Here is a 20,894-nt window from a genome sequence, read left to right as displayed (position 1 = left end):
TTGGGCTCCAAATGAACCCTGAGAAAACTAAACTAATGACAAATGCAAACAACATCCCTATAATGATTAACAACATGACGCTGGAATACGTCGACGAGTATGTATACCTGGGACAAATTGTGTCACTCTCCTATAGGAGAGAGAAAGAGATACGAAGAAGAATATGTTTGGCTTGGAAAAAATTTTGGAGCTTGAAATTCATCCTGCAAAACCAAAACATCAGCATCAAACTTAAATTTGAAGTTCTGGAAACCTGCGTAATCCCAGTAATGTTGTATGGATGCCAAGTTTGGTCTCTGACAGAGCAACAGAAAAACCTGCTTCGTGTGTGCCAGAGGAAAATGGAAAGAAAAGTCCTACAGCTTAGACTGCAAGACAGGATAAGGAACACCGAATAAGAAGCGGTATGCAGGATGCAGTGAGTCTGGCGCTACGTCTCAAATGGAAATGGGGCGGACACGTGAGTAGGATGGACTGCAGCAGGTGGACGTACGCCTCGACCATGTGGGACCCACGCATTGGGAAAAGAAGCAGAAGACGTCCAAGGAGAAGGTGGTCGGACATGTTCCGGAGAGAGACTGGAGAGCAGTGAACGAGAACAGCGAGGGACAGGCAGGCATGGAAAAGACTGGAAGAAATTACGAACACTATGTGAACTGTGTATAGTTGTGTATTGTTTATATAGTTATTTGTGTGTGTGTCAGTTTGGTTAGTTTGATTCCGTGTATAGTTGGTATAGTTCATGTATTTAGTTAGTATAATTTTTGTGTTGAGTTGTATGGTTTTGTGTGTTTTAGTTTGGATAGTTTGACTCCGTGTGTAGTTGGTATAGTTCATGTATTTAGTTAGTATAATTTTTGTGTTCAGTTGTATGGTTTTGTGTGTTTTAGTTTGGATAGTTTGACTACGTGTGCAGTTGGTATAGTTCATTGATTTACTTAGTATAATTTTTGTATTCAATTGTATGGTTTTGTGTGTTTTAATTTGAATAGCTTGACTCCGTGTATAGTGGTATAGTTCATGTATTAGTTAGTATAATTTTTGTGTTCAATTGTATCGTTTTTGTGCGTTTTGTTTAGATAGTATGTGTGTTTAGGCTGTACAATTTATGAGTGCAATTGGTATAGGTTTTTGTGTATTTAGATTGTGTGTGAGTTAAGACTATGTATGTGTTCAGTTTGTGTAATTTTTTCTTTTTTATCGTGTGTTTAGTGTGGACAGTTGTGTTCAGATTATAATTTATGTGTTCAGTTTGCATATTTTTTTGTGGATGTTTAGTTTGCAGAATTTATGTGTTTAGTCTATATTGTTTTTCTTGTTTAGTTGGTATAATTTGTTCATGTGTTTAGTTTATAAGTGTATAGTGTAAGCTCTCTTGGACTGGCTCCCCAAGTGTAGTAGACCTTCAGCTCACCCTACACTCTCCTGTAGGAGGCCGTTGCCCTTACAGGATTTCAAGATTTTCGTATTTCGTTACTATACCCCAAAGCGGCGGAATATTCTGCCTGGTTAGGACAGAATACATAATAAACAAAAGTTAAAGTTACATTTTTTTCATTAAAAAAATAAAATCATTAACAATGTTTTGTAGGCTACTAACACAGTCTAGTATATACAGTCACGACGCTCAATATGTACTAAATATGCATCCATAGATAGTTGCTAGCCACTAGGATCGCTAATATCGCCTCATTACAGACAATGCGAAATAGTACCGGCGCAGTCTATTGTTCCTAGCAACCTCACAACTCAAACTTCGTGACTGTATATACTAGACTGTGCTACTAACTTGACACTGGTCTTAAATCCTCGGCATAACTTGTCACACTCATTGTACAGAAACCAAATTTACTGCAAATAAATTGTATATCTAACTATTTAGTGCCTTTTTTGTAGCTTGCTCTGTTTCTTAAATCAATATTTATAATATTTTCCCGCATTTCACTATTCTTTGCAGGTTGAATGACGGTTGATATTGCGTCGCGTCTGTGGTTTAACTCCAGCGTATTTTTCCTTCCTCCTTGCGCTCTGGTTTTGATTCCTGAATTTTTGGTAGACAAAGCTGACTTTACAGAGAGTTTTCTGTCCCGTTTTCCTCTATAACTACAGCAACAATCTCCACATTAACTTCATTTTCATGTATTATTTTCAATATTTAAAAATAGCATGAGATGAAATCCTTGTTATACATCTTCATTACACAACTTTTAACACTACTTCACTTCAGAATATGTATTATATGTCTTTCTCGTGTTAAATTCTATCGTACCTGGTTAACATGTTTCGGTCTGTTACTAACATTCTCCAGAAATGGCTGTTGTTGGTCTTGGCGCCTTTTGTTTTGTTTCCTTTGGACGTGTGTTTGTGTAGTGTAATGTGGTGTAGTACAGGATTTCGATGCTGATACAGGAAGGGGTTAGAGCTCCGACCCCTGGGGCTTATTTGTCTTTCGTTATCTTTTGAAACCAAATGCATTCGTGCGCTGTAGCTCATAGTACATGTCTTATGGTGGGGGGTAAGAGAGCTAGCCAGCTTGCAATTCGAAGCGTAGCGAGGGAGAGAAACTTCTCACTAACTTTTTTCCTTTCCTTACGCGCAGGTAGGTTTCACTTGATACCTAATGGCCTATATTCAGGAGAACAGGATGGACGGGCATCAAACAGTGGAGCGAGAACTCCTTAGGAAATATTTGCGACGCTAGAAGATCACTCTTCTCTGAAACAGATTTTTCAGAGTCCTAAAAAAGTCACATAGACTGACTTCATAGTACCCTATTTTTATTGTTGGTATATTTCGTAAGTTTATTTAGCTCGATATCTACTACCAATATGAAAGAAATTTATCCCACATTTCCAGTAATACCAGGAATAGGAATACGTAAGAATGATTAAATTACACGTGTGATTACTAGGCTTCGTATTCCAGCTATCTAAAGACTGAAGTTTAAGACACATTGGGTATATAGTACGCCGAACACAGGTAATGCAAGGAATAAGGATATAAACAAACAGGTCGTCGCTGCGTGTTCGTGGAATACAGTCAACTCCCGACATTCTGAAGCTATACTAGCAAACACATCCTTGAGCCGTGATATTCATTTTCGTCGTGATCTTTGCGGTGAAAAATAACGTGCATTCGTAAATTACGGAACTTGAACACATGCGAATGTCACTTCTAATGATTTTATGTTACAAGACTTCAATAGGACATGACGTTATAGGTGCATGATGTAGTGCAAATTATTCTTATTGTCTAATATTTTTTCGTGTTTCATTAGGAAATTGGATGTCACTCATCACTGAAAACTCACTAATTTTATATGTACTTATCTAGAATTTCCATAAAATGTAGATTATTTAATTTATTAATTGGAATGTTGGCACTGAACGTCATGGTAGGCTACACAAATCCATGCTAAACGTCGCTAGATTTAATATCTTCATAATTTTCAGATTTTGATGATACCGTACTGTTTCTTTTGGATTACGTTCAACACACTTTGTGTGCCTTTTGATATTGCAGTGTTTTCCAGTGCACTGTTTTTGTCACTTTTACGTTTATTTTACAGAGTTTATATTTACTGTTGTCTATATTGACAGTCACAATATTAGTTCAAATATCCTCAACTATGCCCTGCAATATTACACGCTTAAGCGTCTTACCTAAGAGATTTAATCTCTGCAATGAACTTTCAATCATCCACTAAGATGGAGTTATTTAAATAATACGGCTAGTAAGAGCAGTGATCGATAGGACTACTCACTACGACTGCGTCTCGGTTTTGACTTTCTAGAGGAAGAGGGCAGAGAATGCGTAACTATTTTGTATATGAACGTACCTGTACCTACACTGTGACGCCACATATACTTCGAATCAGGCAACTTCATTCCAGTCTATTGGTAGCTGGAATACGAAGCCTAGTGATTACTTTGTATCTTCTGAATGCTATATTAGTCACGAATTAATTTTTATAGTTATTTCTTATATAGACCCTACATTTACTTATTTAATTTTTAATACAGAAATGAGTACCACTAACTCCTGTAATATTTCAAAGTATTTAACACTTAAGATATTTCTTTAAGATTCTTTTCTCATACCACGCTTGTAACTTTCATTCTGCGTTCACAGACTGAGAGAAGGTAATTGTTACAATACTTCATTTAAACGAATTTCAAATTCTTCCAAGTATAAAATTATATTTCAGTAACTACATTAGAAACCGTTAGTGCTGTCTGAAATGTTACCTATAAAATGAATGTTGATTAGGTACGTAGTCGGGAAAAACCTCTGTTCCAAGTCACAACCCAAAATCAATGTTTTATTTTATACATTACATTACCTTATATCTAAGCAAAGTTTTTCTCATGCAAACATATTGCAATGCCAATAGCACGAGAAAAATTAAAACAATAGATTTGTAACAATTCTATCATTTGAAGGGGGTGAGAATGATGCCGTTCTAAGTCACACAGACAAAATTTTATAGAGGACAGTGTGTTTCAAGGTTTAGAGTCCAATGCTATTAGATGCGGTATCATAATTTCTTCCGCGTATACTTAACATAATTATAGAGTAATTTTTTTATAATATTTTAATAGCAGCTTACCTATACATGTAAGAAATGAACTCGCAACTAAAACCATTTTTGTTAAACGTGTGGCTTTAAACCATCTCATTTTCACCCCTTCATTTGTAAGATTGTACTGGCTACAGGCTACTGGCCACCAATGTACATACATTAATACCACAGCGATATATTTTGAATAGTAGAATCCAACTAACATTCACAAAATTACTCATTCTTAGCAAAAGAAATGTCCTCTCGGTAGATGTCCCGTAGTATATGACCTATTATATCCCCTCAGTAAAGTTCTAAAAGTTAATCTATGATTATATTATATATATGTTTAATTGGTTACTTTACGACGTATTATCATCTGATATGGTTTTCTAGCATTTGAATAAGATGAAGGTGTTAATGCTAGAGGGATGAGTCCAGGTCCAGCGCCAAAGTTACCCAGCATTTGCTTGTAGTGAGTTGAGGGAAAACTCCGGAAAAACTTCAACCAGATAACTTGTCCCAAACAGGATTTGAGCCCGGGCCCGTAGGTTTCACAGTCAGACGTGCTAACCGTTACTCCACTGCGTTGGTCTTTTTCCATATCAAATTAATTATTATTCTTTACATGACTTTTTTCCTCCGAAGGCTATTATAGTAATTTACTCCTATACTTACATACTTACTTATTACAAATGGCTTTTAAGGAACTCGGAGGTTCATTGCCGCCCTCACATAAGCCCGCCATTGGTCCCTATCCTGAGCAAGATTAATCCAGTCTCTACCATTATATCCCACCTCCCTCAAACCCATTTTAATATTATTTTCCCATCTACGTCTCGGCCTCTCAAAAGGTCTTTTCCTCTCTGGCCTCCCAATTAACACTCTATATGCATTTCTGGATTCCCCCATACGTGCTACATGCTCTGCCCATCTCAAACGTCTGTATTTAATGTTCCTTATTATGTCAGGTGAAGAATACAATGCGTGCAGTTCTTTGTTGTGTAACTTCCTCCATTCTCCTGTAACTTCATCCCTCTTAGCGCCAAATATTTTCCTAAGCACCTTATTCTCAAATACCCTTAACCTCTGTTTCTCCCTCAAAGTGAGAGTCCAAGTTTCACAACCATACAGAACAACCGGTAATATAACTGTTTTATAAATTCTAACTTTCAAATTTTTTGACAGCAGACTGCATGATAAATACTTCTCAACCGAATAATAACAGAATTTCCCATATTTAATCAGTGTTTAATTTCCTCCCGAGTATCATTTATATTTGTCACTGTTGCTCCCAATTATTTGAATTTTTCCATCTCTTCAAAGGATAAATTTCCAATTTTTATATTTCCATTTCGTACAATATTCTCGTCACGAGACATAATCATATAGTTTGTTTTTTCGGGATTTACTTCTAAACCTATTTATTTACTTGCTTCAAGTAAAATTCCCGTATTTTCCCTAATCGTGTGTGGATTTTCCCCTAACACATTCACGTCAACAGCACAGACAAGCAGCTGATGTAACCCGTTCAATTCCAAACCCTCTCTGTTATCCTGAACTTTCCTAATGCCGTAATCTAGAACAAGGTTAAAAAGTAAAGGTGATAGTGCATCTCCTTGCTTTATCCCACAGTGAATTAGAAACGGATCTGACAGAAACTGACCTATACAGACTTTGCTGTACGTTTCACTGAGACACATTTTAATTAATCTAACTAGTATCTTGGGAATGCCAAATTCAATAAGAATATCATATAAAACTTCTCTCTTAATAGGGAACTGATTATCTGACACGACCACAGCAAATATACTCCTATTCCCGTGATAATTAACATTTCAATCTATCACGGCCTGACAGAGTGTATGAATACAACATCTGATTCATAGAAATAAGTTCTTCCTTCTTATTCTAAGAATATGCAATCTGATATAAATAGGATTATCAGGATGATCCTGTTACGTCAGCTGTTATAGTTCCTATATAAACTGGACTGTTACTTTACCTGATCAAAGTCTTGAGTGGAACCATCTGGATCACAATATGTATCGCTATCTACTGAAAGTCTTTCTGTTACTCTTCTGCTACACTGGAGACTCATTTACAATGGAATGCGTCTCTTCTGATTCCAAGTCTCTCAAGTTCTCTCTCTCAAGTCGTCGGAACTCCACGAGTCATTGGATCGCACAGGTAAGAAACATACTTGAAATAATGACAATCATCATACCAGAGCGATATTTTCAAGACATTTTTTATAGGTGAAATTGGGTCATGGAGCTGGAAGCAATGACTATGGACCCTGGGAGGTGGACATCGACCACACCATAGCCAAATGTGAGGGACAAGATTCAATCATGGTAGTGGCTACTGTTGCAGGTGAGCAATTTAAAAATATTTCACATAAAAAGGCAATAGTACTAATGTCCTAAAGTAGACACAATTATTATTTTTCTCTCTGATATTGAACAATTTACATGTTTACATGCTAAGTGATTAATATAGTGTGCTCCGTTTTGTAAAGTGTCAAACATAAATTACACTGAAAACGTCTGGGAAAAATATGTCATAACATACATGACTATTATAAGCATTAGTTTAATAGTGTTATTTAAAATACAGAGGTTTATACCGGCATTTTATTTTTAAATGAAGGACGTGATATTTTTATTATTTATGTAGTTCATTTTATTTGTAAACGGCTGCATTTATATATAATGTATATAATAATGATTGCTATTGGTAGGCCATGACGAGAAATACAAAGGCCTATATCTAGTTCGTTATTTTCTTGTGATTTCATAGTTTTCAACAGTTAATTTATTTAGTTATGATTTTTGGACGTGAAGTATAAGTTGATGGGAACATGTGATGATGTTAGTGGCACTTGAATGTAAGTTTTATATATTTATTTCTCCAATATAGAATATTGATAACTACATGAAGGAACTGTTTACATTGGCAACCAGTATTATAATGTTGTCATGAATGGAATTGACGTTAATCCATCTACATCCACATCTTTTGTTAATTCTTCAGACATAATAAAGTGTACCATTTGTAACAAAAATTTTACAAAAAGAGGTATTCACATACATATAGCTAGAAGTCATAATTCGTCATCTCAGAACTCTGTTAACAACATTGATTGTATTACGAATGATATTGATCAACAAAGAAAGACTTCGGGAGAAAGCGAGACTTCCCATAACTCTCAAAGTATAGAGGAGAGTAAAGCCTCTAATCCATCTCAGTGTCCACACTGTGGCTGTTTCTATTCAAGTAAACACGGGGTGAAAATTCATATCAGCAAAGTCCACCATGGAATACACCGTCAGACTTTACTCTCACATCATGGAAAACAAAACCATAGTTCTGGGATATCTGAGGATACGGATTGTAACCCATCATCCCCTCAATATACCAATATTGGAAATCGCACTGTGTGCACAGAATTTAACCAGAAAATGACACAATGGCGAGATAGATTTATTCTAGATGTTAATGATGAAGACTACAATCTTAATGTCAACCAGTGGACTGAATTCTTAGCTACAGCGATCGATTTACTTCCAGGTCCAAAACATCCAGCTCGGAAGTACTATCAATATCGGAAAAACAAAAGTAACACAGATAACCAGAAGAAATATAAACAAACTGCAAATCCGGAACGTGCAACTAAAAGAGATCGACTGAAACGTAGAGAAAAATATAAGTTTCAACTTACACAATACCTCTATTACAACCAACGGAGGAAAGCAGTGAGGTCTGTCCTACGTTCTAAAGCCGAAAGTTGTGATGTTTCAACTGAAGTTATATTTAAATACTTTTCTGATACACAAGGACAGCCTAATCATATGGTTCGCACTGAATATTCTTCCACCCTAAATGTAGATGAACGAATTCAAATGGACGACATGTTCATGGAAACAATAAGTACTGGGGAAATTGAGACAGCCCTAAGGAGTATAGCAGTAGATACATCACCTGGCCCTGATCACATTATTGTGAGAGTAATTAAAAATAAAACAGCAACAGAAATAATAGCTTCTATCGCTACACGAATGTTAAAAACTGGCTTCGTACCCTCCAAGTTTAAACAAGCCCGAACTATATTAATCCATAAAGGTGGTGATACAATGAATTTAACAAACTGGAGGCCTATCACAATATGTTCAGTAATCAGAAGAGTAATTGAACGTGTACTTGACAGACGTATCCGCGAATTCGTGAGTTTTAACCCCAACTAAAGAGGTTTCACCAACTCCTCTGGTACTCACATCAACACTGCAATTCTAGATTCTCTGCTACGTGAAGCCAAAACAATGCAAAAGATCTGGCTGTTATTTTCATTGATATACGGAAAGCTTTTGATAACATAGGTCATAACCACTTAAGAAATACCTTAAATGCATTACCAATTCCAACTAAACTCACAAATCTGGTCTTCAGCTTACAGACAGGCAATATTACAACGATTCAATCTAACAATGGTAAAACAAAACCCATCACCACAGTCAGAGGTGTGTTACAAGGTTCCCCTTTGTCACCTACTCTTTTCAATCTATGCATTGACCATATTTTGAACGAACTTAGTGAACACGGCATGACTACTCAGTATGGATTTAAGTTAAGTCCATCTGAAGATCAATTAACTGCAATGGACTTCGCAGATGATATTGTTATCATTGGTAAAGACAAAAAATCCGCTCTAACACTATTCAATCATACAGTTCAACAATTCCATGAAATCGGACTAGATATTAACATTAACAAGTGTAAAGGCATGTGTATTAAAAAGGGTCAGCTGTTTGAAGAAAATTTCCACATCTCGTCTGGAAATGAAATAGCTGGTTTGCAAAGAGGTGACTTCATTCGCTATCTAGGAGTCAATTTTTATGACGAGATTAATTTTGATCCTCTTTCAACATTGTCTAAACTAAGAACAAATGTAGAATTGCTTATTTCTTCACCACACTTACAAGCGGATCAAAAATACAACATCATTAACACCTCAATCTGTCCTAGTCTAATATATCCATTTCAGACAGTGCCTCCAAAAAAATTTTCTAATAAATTCATAGTGGATGCAGATATTATGATAAGGGGTGTGCTGAAAGAAATACTGCTACTGCCTAATGACCTTCCTACAAATATGTTGTATACAGACACAACATTCAAGGGAGAAGGTTTATTCTGTTCAGCATGGGAATTATACTTACAAAATATATACGCATGTAAGATATTGCTTGAATCGAATAAATCCTTCCTACATGCTACAAGGAAATTATCCCAAGAAATTGCATCCAGTCTCACAGCACTCAATATCACCGAATCAGCAAATATTTTGGACAAGTACGGCACTGTAGATACGCGAAAGGTACGGCAAGTATTACAAGAAAAAGCGTTTGAGAACTGGAGCCAGAAAAAACATAAAGGCAAAGGCGTGCTATTATACCAACAATATACCCCGGCCAATAAGTGCATCTGGAATCACAAGGGTCTTTCCTGTAGTGAGTGGAGGGAAGCAATCAAGATGAATGCGAACGTGTCAGCTGTGCGTAGTGTACCTGGCAGGTCTTCGGGCAGTAACCTCTGTCGACGTTCCGACAGGGAGGTTGAAACCCTTGCCCATGTCCTGGGGGCCTATCCACACAGTGAACTTCTACGAAATACGCGGCATCATACAGTAAGATCTACAATAGCAACTGCCTTAAGGAACAAAGGTTATTCAGTATATTAAGAAGTACACGGCATATCCAGTGAGGGCAGTAATCGAAGAATTGACATCATTGCATTTAAACCTCCCTCTCTTGAAGGTTACATCATAGACCCTACTGTGAGATTCGAATCGCACGAACATCAGCCAGAAGAAGTACACGAGGAAAAAAGGAATATATATGAACCTTCCATCAGTTTTTATAAGGACAAATACCATCTGGAATCCATCGTCATTACGGGACTAATGATAGGAGCCCGTGGGACCATACCCCAGTTCCTAGTCGACTTCTGTAAATCTTTTGGCCTGCATAAAGATATTTTAAGAGATCTAACAATTGCAGCACTCAAAGGCTCAATAGCTATTTTCAGGCATCATACATATGGACTATGACTAATTCGCATCTCCTTGACGTTACTTCGTTTAACATCATGTGTTTCAATATAATTCAAATTGTTTATTTTTCACTCTAACAACAATTTATCACTAAGCCTCAAGGCTTTTACTCTATTGTATCATGGTATTCTTTGTCTATGGCAACCTGTAGTGGTTACAGGAAGAAATTAAATTAAATTAAATTAGGCTTCGTATTCAGGCTACCAATAAACTAGAATGAAGTTACCTCATTCGAAGTATATGTGGCGTCACAGTGTAGGTACAGGTACGTTCATATACAAAATAGTTAACGTATCTTCTGCTCTCTTCCTACAAAGTCAAAACCGGGACGCAGTCATAGTGAGTAGTCTTATCGATCAATACTCTTACTAGTCGTATTATTTAAATAACTACATCTTTGTGGCTGATTGAAAGTTCATTGCAGAGGTAAAATCTCTTAGGTAAGACGCTCAAGCGTGTAATATTGCAGAGCATAGTTGAGGATATTTGAACTAATATTGTGACTGTCAATATAGACAACATTAAATATAAATTGTGTAAAATAAACGTAAAAGCGACAAAAAGAGTGCACTGCAAGACACCTCAATACCAAGAGGCACAAAAATTGTGTTAAAAGTAATCCAAAAGAAACAGTACCATCAAAATCTTAAAATTATGAAGATATTAACTCGACGTTTAGCATGGATTTGTGTAGCCTACCATGATGTTCAGTGCCAACATCCCAATTAAGAAATTAAATAATCTACATTTTAGGGATTTCAAGAAAAGTACATAGAAAATTAGTGGGTTTTCAGTGATGAGCGATATCCGATATCCTAACGAAACACGAAAAAATATTAGAAAATAAGAATAACTTGTACTACGTCATGCACCAATAACGTCATGTGCTATTGAAAGAATTTCTTGTAACATAAAATCATTTTAAGTGACATTCACATGTGTTCAAGTTCCGTAACTTACGAATACATATGCACTGCAAAGATAACGACGAAAATGAATATTACGGCTGAAGTATGTGTTTACTAGTATAGCTTCAGAATGTCGGGAGTTGACTGTACTCCACGCAGCGACGATATGTTTGTTTATATCCTTATCCGTTGCGTTACCTGTGTTCGGCGTACTTTATACCCAATGTGTCTTAAACGTCAGCCTTTAGGTAGCTGGAATACGAAGCCTAGTGATAATAATGCATTTTCTACAACAGAAATTTAAAAAATACAGCTGACAATAGTGATGAAAATGGAAGTAATGCCACAGTCTAGTACATATAGTCAAGAAGCTCAATACGTAGGGAATATGCATCCATAGATAGTTGCTAACAACTAGGATCGCTACTATCGCCTCATCACATACAATCTCAAACAGTACCGGCATAGTCTATTGTTCCTATTACCTTCATCAACTCAAGCTTCGTGACTATATACTAGACTGTGGTAATACAATGAAATCATGGTGTTTATAAGATGTATTACTTCCATTTTATTCTAATAATACACGAAGAGTGTTAGAAGAAAACCTACGAAAATTTTTGGGTATATTCACCACAGTCAGTTGGACAAACAAGATGAATCATATGTTTTTCTGTAGTAATTATTTGTCAAGAAAAGAAAATATTTCGATAATTTATCTTCTACAGTTCATGCATGTTAGTACAAGTATCATAAACTAAATTGAGCAAGATCACGAGGCATGAACCAATAGCCAATTGGACCCATAATATTAAATGTTATCTGGTAACAAGGATAAGGCACTTCCAAATAAAAAACAGATAAATAATCGGTTGTCAGATAATTATTCTATTCACGAACTTTCTGATATTCACTTACTATATGAAGAAGTACTAAATCAACGCTTATATGAATTCGTCTTCTTCTTATATGAATTATTTTTGTAGTGTTAACTTTGTGCACATTCAACGTTTTTGCTTTCGCATAGAATTGAAATGATTGGGCGATTTCATCAACGGCTACTGTCTATTTCACAGATAAAGCATTGTACATCTTGATTACACAACTTTTAGCACTATATAACTTCGGAATATGTATTATATGTCTATCGTGTTAAATTTTACAGTACCTGTTTACACATTTTTCAGCCTGTTATGGGCCATCTTCAAAACTGGTTGGTGCTGGTCTTGGCAACTTTTGTTTGTGTAGTGTAATGTAATGTAGAGTCAAAGAGTGTGTGTGTTCTAACTTCACATTACACTATAAAAACACCCCCACAGAAAACAAACAAAAGGCGCCAAGACCAGCAACAATCAGTTCTGAAGATGGCCCATAACAGGCTGAGACATATTAACGAGGTAGTGTAAAGTTTAACACGAGAAAGATATATAATACATATTCTAAAGCAGAGGTCTCCAAAAAGCGTATCGTCATTCGTGCTCTCGATGCTTCCCGCCGAACACAGTGTGTTGTAAGGCTAGAGAAAGGGGAAGAGATTCGTACCTCAACAAATGGAAGCGATCAGTGGGGGATCGCGGCAACGGTCTGCTTATGTTTACAAATAATAACATCAAAAGAATAAGAAATATCATACGTTTGTATATTATTTTGACATACTATGAAGCTCGATTCCCGTCTGTTGCTATTGACACAAGCCTCTTCTGTTCTATGGTGCCTTTCAGTGCTGGAATAGATCTTCTCCAGTTGTACTTTGTAATTACATCTATAAGACATTCAGACACAGTAAAATGTTCATTAACTCCTCGGATGAAATTGGCTAGGTGAGCTTTGTCATTTCTATCTGTGCTTTCATCCAATGCAAGTGAATAAGCTACAAACTGGTTAATTGTGGTTTCGACTTCAGATTTAATTGCATTTACAATTTTGAAATCCCTTCTCTGAACTGTAATTGGAAACAATTTAATTTTCTTAAACTTTGACTTTTTTCTGGACACACTATTTTAGTAAGTCCTGTATGCACGATTTTACAAATGATGCTTCTGTAAAGGGCTTCATTGATTTTCCAATATTCCAAGCTAGAACATTGCTAGCGAGAAGCTTTTTTTGTTTAATACTGAGGACACGTGTGTGATTTTTGTTTGTATTTTCTTGTTTTATATTTATCAAAATATTTGTAGGCCTACGCATTTCACCTAAAATTAAACGAAAAACTATATGTTTGTCATGCGGAACTGCGTGTAAACGTATTGTAATATACTGATTATTATGTATAACCAACAGTTATACAGATAGCTCCAAAATAATTATTTTCACATGTCCAACCTATAATTGTATGATATTCTTTGTGAAGAGTCGATTAGTGTCGTTGCATGTTGATTCTAACACACCCTTAAGAATTTTCGAACAAATTAAGCATTTCACATTCTCCCCACTAATACAAAAAATGTCTCTTCCTATTCAACCTTGAATGTACTACGTCCATGATTAGAAGACATTGTGAAACGGTGGAACACTCCGACCAACATAATGATAATGGCAGTTCGCCACTGCTCTTCGTTTGCGCATAAACTTTGAGTTCAGTACAGGTGAGGATGGGTGTGGCGGTGCGCGCTTATTACGTACTGGCTTCGGTTCCGTTCAGGGGCTTACTCGCGAGTACGGTTTTGAAGACGTCTGTTCTAAAGCATTGTATTACCAGCATTTCACGAAGATCCGAGCAAGGAATGCAATTTTTTCCCCCACTCTTATAACCTATCCCCGACATGGAACCGGCCGGCCATTGACTGAGTCTTGTTTGTCCCAGTCGGCCAATGACATCACCTTCATCCACCTGCTCCTTCAAGAACGCCGAGTTACTGGCTTACTCTCTCCTCTTACCCCGCAAGGACCGTACTCTCCTCGCAGGGATCCTCTCGTGAAATTTGGACACTACATTTAAATGAATTTCAGGATTATTTTCGTTCAGCGGACTCTGCTTGATTATTATCTGCGTAGGTCTGACAGCAAATGTACAGTATGCGCCAAAACAAACTGCACTGAACTTCTCACGCTAATACTGCTTGTGTACGTATCATATCCATGGAGAAGTTTGTTTATCTAAATTCATTGTTGTATTGTTGATAATATAATATCGTAAAGATTTGCTAAACTGGTTCTTATAACTGAAAGAAGTGTTTATTGTAGAGTATTATTTCCGGTCATACGGGCTAAGACGCGAAAATGACCCTACTGTACTTTGAAACAAGTATCGTATGAGTTTCTTGATAAGTTTCGCAGAACTCCGCGAAGTAACACGGATTCATTACACGTTGTTCATACGTTTAGCCGTATAGGAAACGTCCTCACTCAAAGAAAAGACTGCACAGGTCAGCATGTTACTTTCACAAATAATGAAAATCATGGCAGGCTTCTGACCCAGGTGTTACAATCTCCGATAAACGTCTTTGGCGAACAGCTTTGAAAATTGATATCAATAAAATGTCCTACGTCGAATGTTCAAAGAACTTGGTGGATATGCATATCGAATGCAGATTGGACAGCGTTTGGGTGATATTGATCTTCGTGCCAGAATTGTGTACTGTGGTTCAGTGTCAGCTATGATAAATGAGAATCCCACATTATTGTCTAAAATATGGTTTAGTAACGAATGTCACATCCATCTCGATGGATATATTAATAAACAGACAACTCTCTTCATTTGTTATGAACGGTGAGATACTTGTATTATTCAGACACCCCTTCATTCTGAACCTGTAACAATAATTTGGTTTGCCATATGTGCTGAAGGTGTACTTGGGCTGTATTTTGTGGAAGACGATGGTGGACATCCTCTGTCTTTTAACTAGAATCGGAATAGAAACCTTATTGTCACACAAATTCTGAGGGATCTGCAAAGACTTTGTGGTGCACAAAACATCGCACATCATAATTAATGGTTCCAGCAAGATGTAGTAACCTTGCAAACTGCCAGAAAGTCACTCAATTATCAACGGCAACATTTTGGTGAACACATAATTTCCCGTGAAACAAATTTTCCGCATCCATCGCATCCATCACCTGACCTTATACCACCCGATGCTTAAGTATGGGGTATGTTGAAGGAATAAATTTTTCGACAGAACACGCCGACAACAATTGAATCAGTCGGAGCTAAAAGAAACTAAGTCACTTTTCACAACTTTTCAGGAGATGCAAAAAACATTCCACTAATAACACAATTATTATATTTTTATGTTATAGAAGACAAAAGAATATTTAAAAGTCTTAGTTCCTTCTTCCACCGTTCGAAGCGCATGACATCCTTTGTACAAACTGTTGCATAACCCAAAACTGCATATTTTGACTTAGTTCCTTTTAGCTCCGACCGATTCAATCCTGAAATTGCGAGGAAAAATCGTAGAGTTTTTCGCCACTGCAACAACCTACATTTGTAAACATGTTTCGAAATCTAGAAGATCATTTTCATTAATTTCAGCACCGTCTTTCACATTCAAACCACCACGCGGATTGGGATACGACTTGGTTCCTGGATTGGGATACTACAAGCTGCACACGGATGTGAAGACCTGGCACGAAGCCCTCAAGGCTTGTGAGCAAGAAGGAGCCCATCTCGCTATCATCAACTCTGAAGCTGAGGCCAAAGCTTTAAGACCATTTTGGGATATGAATCCTAAGATTCTTGATGGCTCACCAAATAATTGGGCTCACGCTGGTTTCCATGATTTATACAAGGAAGGAGAATATCTCACAATCTTTAGTAAGTAATGCAAAACTTTACCTTCGTTACATTGTAACTCTGGAATCACTCTTTGTAATCATCCTAAAAGAAATAATACTGTAGAGTAGAAAATTTTTTTTATTTCAACATACAACTTGAGTAAGAGTCTGGAACATTTTTATTTAAATGTTACTTATTCTTCCTCTGACCAAGATAGTTATGAAACTAATTGATTTTGTATTAAAGAGAACATAACATCCGGAGTTATTTCCTACTTAGACTTTAAATATTTACGTTAAAATAATTCTATTCCGGAAACACTGAAAGGTATATCCTATCTTTTGGCATCACGTTTACTTGTCAGATTTGTGCTAAGATAGTCTGTTTCAATGTTTTTTCTTTAAAAGCTACACCATTCAAAATTGACATACATTTCTCTAAGTAAATATTTATACGTGTTCAATCAGCAACAAGTGAAGAAAATTCTATGCTACAACAGATATAAAATGGATAATAAAATTAATATCACCACATATGAAATGTTAATTGATAAAATATGTTCAATAGAAATATTTTCTTCTGGCTAATGAATAGAATATCATCACTGCATGTTTACATGCATTAAATCGTTGCTAAAGTTGAAGTCTCCTTGTTAAATATCTAAAAAATGAATAATTTAATTCTTTATGTACTTGTACTCATAACATTTAAACTTTGAATTTAAGAAATGTTATTTTATTCATAACGCTGAACTTTTGCAAATATTCTTTTGCATACAAAAATATTCGTTATATTTTTACGAATATTTTCAATTTTCAAAAAACAGATTCAATTATGTTTTATACGCAATGGTAGGCAAGTAGAGATCTAATGTAGTCAAAAATTCCATCCTTCTCTACATTCAGTACTTTCATACTTCATCGGCAAGTCTATCGTGCTATCAAAAAGGAGTGTGTTATATGGCAGAAAAAAAATTTTAATAGCCTCCCTATGGATATATAAATGAAACTCAAAACATAAGATTATTTAGGGCCAAATTAAAGAAGTACCTTATTTCTCACGCCTTCTATTCTGTAGGTAAATTCATGACATTCAACAACGCTTCATGAATATTTCTGTGTTGCATTAGGTATTGATACTAAAACTTTGTGTTGTACTAGTAGAATATATTGTAAAAATATTATGTTTATACTGTATTTCAACTAGACTGTGACTATAATTTATTAAGACATTATAGTACTATTAAGATTTTTTTTCCATTTTCTAGCTGTGAAGCGATGTACGAATGCCATGGAATGTAAATACAATACAATACAATACAATACAAAAACCTTCTCTTGTGGGTTTCAAACAAATGTGAAGAATGAAAAATGGTTGTCCGTAATTGTTAATTTTATATTTTAGGTTTATGTAAACATATATGTTTTCCTCATAATAGTTACAGACACTTAGATTAAATTAATAAAATAATTCTTTTTAACATTTCAGACCAGAGTCTTGTTGCTGCTGGGTATGTCAAATGGAATCCTGGAGAACCTCATGGAGTGGGTGATAACTGTGGATGCGTCATTAGGAGAGAGAATCTATTGGCAGACATAACATGCACTGCTAAGCAACCATTCTTCTGCGAAATAGAGCTATGAAGAACTTCAGACAAATCACACATAGAAGCTATGTAATAGTTCCATTAAAGTCAACATTTTTAATTTTTATGTTATACAAATCGTACTTAAAGAATGTCTATTATTTCTTGTTCTTACTATCAAATAAAATATTACAGAAAAAGAGATTTTAATGAAATTTATAATTTACAAAGCATAATGTGGTATCGTACACCTGAACGCCAACCTGTACCACTCTCCTTTCAACACCCGAAATCTGTACATATTCCATGAAGAAGTCCACATACTGTAGTTCAAAGACTTCAGTATTATTTCTTACATTCTACTACTGTAGATCCATGCAAAACAGTGCATATACTCGACCAAGATTCGCTTATTTTTACAAATAATCAGCCCACTAAGACCGACAGCATACTACATCGGACATTCTGTCTCGGACAGGACAATTTTTTTTATCGGACCGTCCGATGTGACGATGATTACAAGCGTTCTTATGAGGTTGCAGCATACTGCATCGGATGAATGTCCTGGGAAGAATGTCCCGGGATGAATGTCCGATGAAATATGCTGCAGCCTAATAAGAATGCGTATTACCATCGTCACATCGGACGGTCCGAAACAAAGTGTCCTGTCTGAGACAATATCCGATGCAGTATGCTGCAGGCAAAACCTGTTCTGAATCCTCTTGCTCGGTCTATACTGCAGCATACCTCTTTTGAATGAACATGTACTCGCAGTGTGTGTAGGCTTGCCCTAATCAAGCAGTGTCAGGCTTGCCCTAATCAAGCAGTGTCTGGCATGCCTTCATAAAATCTCCTATCCCAAATCCCTAGAAATGAATAAACTATACCGAATGAAAGGGTTTTTCACAAATAATAAATTATTTTTTTTCACCTTCTGAATATTCATCAGTTTTATAGGAATTTATAGCCATTTCTTTTAGAAGAATTAAATATATTTGTGTATTTATAATTCTCTATTTTTGTTGTTCAGAAGGAAATTTTTATTCGAAATAATCTTTGATTTAAATGCTTAATAACTTCTTTATAAATTTATATGTAAAAGCGAAAAAAAGTTTTAACTAATTACTAGGAACTACACTAATAACTACACGAATTTCTCATACATCTATGACGAAGGCACAAAGAGATGATGAATTAAGTATGTGGTAGTTTTAAAATCTTCTAGTAACTTAGTTAAAGAGAAATTAAAAAAAAAATAAAAATATATAAATAATATCTGTTTTATCATACACAGAATCTCCTGAAACATAAAAAATAGTTTTCACTTATTTGAATGTGTTAGAGTTGTATGGTTATTGTCATCGATCCTATTAGAAGATTTCTAATACAATCTGGATCTAGCTAGCTGCGGTGAACTGATTATATAATACCAGCTTCACTAAGCCATCCTTCGTAAAGTGTATTTGTTGCTAGAATACACAATATATGTCTTGGAACTTACGATAGCAATAGGAGATCTTACACTGCTTGGGAAGGTTATTAAAATAGAAGGATATTTTTCATCTGCTATGCAGGATCTGTTACTCCTCTAGTCTTTGAAACAATTCCTCTTTCTGAATGGCCATAATGGCACCATTGAGTTTTCTATATTAAAAACAAAAGAATTAATTATAAAGAATGCTTCAGATTTTAGAAAGAACCTGAAACAGACGGCTAGCACCAGACACTGGATTAACATTGAGGGGCCGTATTCGAGAACGTCACTTCAACTTTACTTCGTCTTGACTTCCTCATGTCACATGTTTGGTCATGTTATAAAGTGAATTGTCGGATCCACATTTAAAGACAATACTTATCTTTCTCTTGACAAAGTCAAATGTAGGTGAAAAGCAAGTGAACTTGGTGTTCGACGTCATCATATAATGACTTATTTCATCCAGACCATGCAGAAAGTGCGGAAATCATTCACTGCTGGGTAGGTTTCGTTTCAAACCTGTTATTATCAAAAGCGTCCATTGAAATGGAACCACGGAAAAGATGTGAGCCAATATCAAAGAATGTTCTTACAAATATAAAGACTTCGTGAAAATAAGAAATCAGAAAATCAGAAATCGCACGGTGTGATATTTGCTAAATCTAGCAGGCGAAAAGTCGATTTCGTCAAAATCGTTTCGTGCAAATAATTAACTACTACATCATACAGTTGAACAGTTACGGAACCATATGTCCCTCCCCTGAGTTATCAGCATAGCACTCCAGTCAGTCGGAATTTGGTCGTCTCTTATACTGCAAGTAGCCTTACCTGTTCTCGGCGTTCTGTGTGATCGCGTATATCCTAGATGAGTTTAGATAAACGGAGCCTGGTTGGTAGCTAATAGCCTGACTGGTTTCCTGACTAGAAGGAATGCCCGAACGTTAAGCAATGGAGATGTGCAAGATGAGGCCTGTTCGGTCGACTGCTACCTAGCCTTTTCCTCCTGGTTCCTTGAAATCCAGTAAGTAAGTAAATGAATAAGTAAGTTAGTAAGTAAGTAAGAAGGCATTCCAAATGCATTTCTTAAGACCGTTTTCTGGATTCACACGGTATACGACAAAAATTGAAGTTCAGCACATAGTAGAAGATATTCACAAGTACCAGTGCATCTGGCTGCACCACGTTGACAGGATGAACGATGATTTACTGTCCAAAATTGTTCTTCAGAGTGGACGTGACATACAGAGAGATAATGAAAGATCCAAAAGAGGATGAAGTCTGTGGAAGAATGTTTTAAATTTTATGGGGCGAGACGAAACAATTATGCTTTCTATTCAAAAACAAGAACAAGAAGAAGAAGAAGACAAAAGTGATACCATCCATGTTTTATCACTCATTCTGAACAAGAAGTTCGTACAAAACAATGGAGGATTACGGGATACGCTCGATGAACATAAATGAGACAAATCTGTCTCGATCCATTTGCTGCCCGTTTCAGAGTAATGATTTCAACCACAGAGGTTTGGCTCTCTGCGTT

At 36.1% G+C, this 20,894-nt stretch overlaps 1 protein-coding gene across 1 annotated transcript; it reads left to right on the top strand.

Annotated features, from left to right (window-relative positions):
- Positions 1–6,482: 6,482 nt before the first annotated feature.
- LOC138709085 (hemolymph lipopolysaccharide-binding protein-like) lies at positions 6,483–18,017 on the top strand. Its single transcript, XM_069839598.1, has 4 exons — positions 6,483–6,751; positions 6,820–6,937; positions 16,056–16,337; positions 17,787–18,017. The coding sequence occupies exons 1-4, from the start codon at positions 6,605–6,607 to the stop codon at positions 17,939–17,941; spliced, it is 702 nt and encodes a 233-aa protein (XP_069695699.1). The 5' UTR covers positions 6,483–6,604; the 3' UTR covers positions 17,942–18,017.
- Positions 18,018–20,894: the final 2,877 nt, after the last annotated feature.

The sequence above is a fragment of the Periplaneta americana genome, chromosome 11, assembly GCF_040183065.1.
Source record: "Periplaneta americana isolate PAMFEO1 chromosome 11, P.americana_PAMFEO1_priV1, whole genome shotgun sequence".
Lineage (NCBI taxonomy): Eukaryota > Metazoa > Arthropoda > Insecta > Blattodea > Blattidae > Periplaneta > Periplaneta americana.
The sequence above is the reverse complement of the archived record's forward strand: the minus strand, read 5'-3'. Positions and strand labels throughout refer to the sequence as shown.

Bases quoted from the DNA above. Each gene is read 5' to 3' on its own strand.
- LOC138709085 (XM_069839598.1), top strand. From the start codon at position 6,605: ATGTATCGCTATCTACTGAAAGTCTTTCTGTTACTCTTCTGCTACACT. The intron at 6,938-16,055 runs GTGAGCAATTTA...CATTAATTTCAG, and splicing joins GGTAGTGGCTACTGTTGCAG to CACCGTCTTTCACATTCAAA. The intron at 16,338-17,786 runs GTAAGTAATGCA...TTAACATTTCAG, and splicing joins AGAATATCTCACAATCTTTA to ACCAGAGTCTTGTTGCTGCT.